Source organism: Trypanosoma equiperdum (genome assembly GCF_001457755.1).
Source record: "Trypanosoma equiperdum strain OVI genome assembly, contig: ctg_1073, whole genome shotgun sequence".
In the NCBI taxonomy this organism is placed as follows: Eukaryota; Euglenozoa; class Kinetoplastea; order Trypanosomatida; family Trypanosomatidae; genus Trypanosoma; species Trypanosoma equiperdum.
Genome location: NW_027123031.1, coordinates 36,149 through 37,799, shown reverse-complemented (window position 1 = coordinate 37,799; position 1,651 = coordinate 36,149). Strand labels below are relative to the sequence as shown.

Genomic DNA, 1,651 nt, shown 5'->3' with positions numbered 1-1,651 from the left:
ATATATATATATATATATATATATATGTTCATTTGTCTCCATACGTTTACCCCTCCTTTATGCGTATCTGCATTTGCATTTTCCTAAACTTGCGCAGCGCCTATAGCACCCACATTATTATTACCACCATTAACTTTTCCTGCTCTTCCCGTCTCCTCTTACAAATGGAAGAAGTACCACGAGGTGCGAGCAATTAAAAGAGAAAGGGACGGGAAGAGAAATAGAGTGGGTTCGCATGTATCGATACGCGTCGAGTGCTGCAGCGGCAGGGTCGCACCGCTTGTTATTTCCGCGACATAGCGCCACGACTTTTATTCACATGTCAGCAACAAAAACAACAAACAGTAATGGTGGCATCAAATGTACAAGTAGTGAATGCAGGGAATGTCCCCGGTGTAATTCCATGAGAAGTTCAAGGGTGGCCACCATTGTGCCGTTGTTAAGTTGCGCCCCATCGATCCTTCGCCACAGTAACTGCTGCTACGGTAGTTTCTCTCATCACCATCATTACGGTATCATCGCCAATAAAAGCTGCGGTGACGTTATTTATGGGAGCAATGCCGTGGCCTTCCACATGCAGAGACGCGGCTTCCGTCGGGAGCTTTGCGAGGGTCCATTAGACCTCAAAGCTGGCGAACGCTCGGCTCGTAAAGGCCCTCCTGTAGCTCACAGTCTCCCTGTTTATAAAACCGCCCACAAATTAAATCACAGCGTGCGCTGGAAAAATGCAAATCTCATCACTAATGTGGCGGGTGGAAAAGACTACCGCCTTCGTGAGACGCAAGGGGAGGGCACTTTTGATGAGTCCGGCATGTACCGCGACTGGCTCTACGGTGACGAACGGCGCTATGCGAATTACATTGGTGTGGTGCTGGGTGTGTTGAGCATCTCACTGTTCCTGTACACAATGCGAGTGATGGGAGCCGAAACTTGGGATATTCCAACTCCTGTACTCGCCGCACAGCGTAAGAAGCGGGCAGCTGCATTGCCAGAGGGCGGTGAGGGAAAGGAAGAAAATTTGGGTGCTGGTGAAAACAACGCGAGCGGTACAGCTGAACTACAAATAGGAGAAGATGCTTTAGCCATGCTGAAGAAGCCGGCAGTGGTGTCGAAAGCGGCATTGGTAACAGCAAAGTAAAGTAAAGGATAAAGCAGAAGCGACATCAAAAGCAAAAAAAAATTGAATGAAATGGAGAAAAGTTGGTGCACACATAATCACAGCCGCGGTGGAAATATTGAGGTACGAGAAGATGTGGGGATAAAAAATGAAAGTTGGGACGCCGAAAGAAAGCGTCACCCCCAATAATACATATATGGATATGTAAATGTTTCTTCCCCGTGGCGCTTCATTAGTTTTTAACGAACGTACGTGTTTGAACCCTCGTCTATTTGTCTTTTTATTATATTTTTTCCCCTCAACTATTTTCCGCGAAAAAAAAAAAAACTCACTTTACATGACTTTACTGAAGCGGTCCGACAAGTGATTGAGAGCCGTTGGTACTGTCTGATTACCTCCAACTTAACCTCCTTCTTTTCGGGCACTCTATTTCAGTTTCTGCTTTTACAATCGCAGTGGTTGTAGTTTTTCTTATAATCTTCCCAAAAATTCTCCCCGTTCCCTCTCTCTTGTCTGTGCTAAACGGCACTACAA

General features: G+C 46.1%; 1 protein-coding gene across 1 annotated transcript; it reads left to right on the top strand.

Moving 5' to 3' along the window:
- Window positions 1–235: 235 nt before the first annotated feature.
- On the top strand, window positions 236–1,138 carry TEOVI_000528600 (uncharacterized protein; the record flags this gene model as incomplete). The annotated part of the gene is made up of 1 exon (XM_067220171.1): window positions 236–1,138. The coding sequence occupies one exon, from the start codon at window positions 236–238 to the stop codon at window positions 1,136–1,138; it is 903 nt and encodes a 300-aa protein (XP_067076272.1).
- Between the last annotated feature and the right edge of the window lie 513 nt (window positions 1,139–1,651).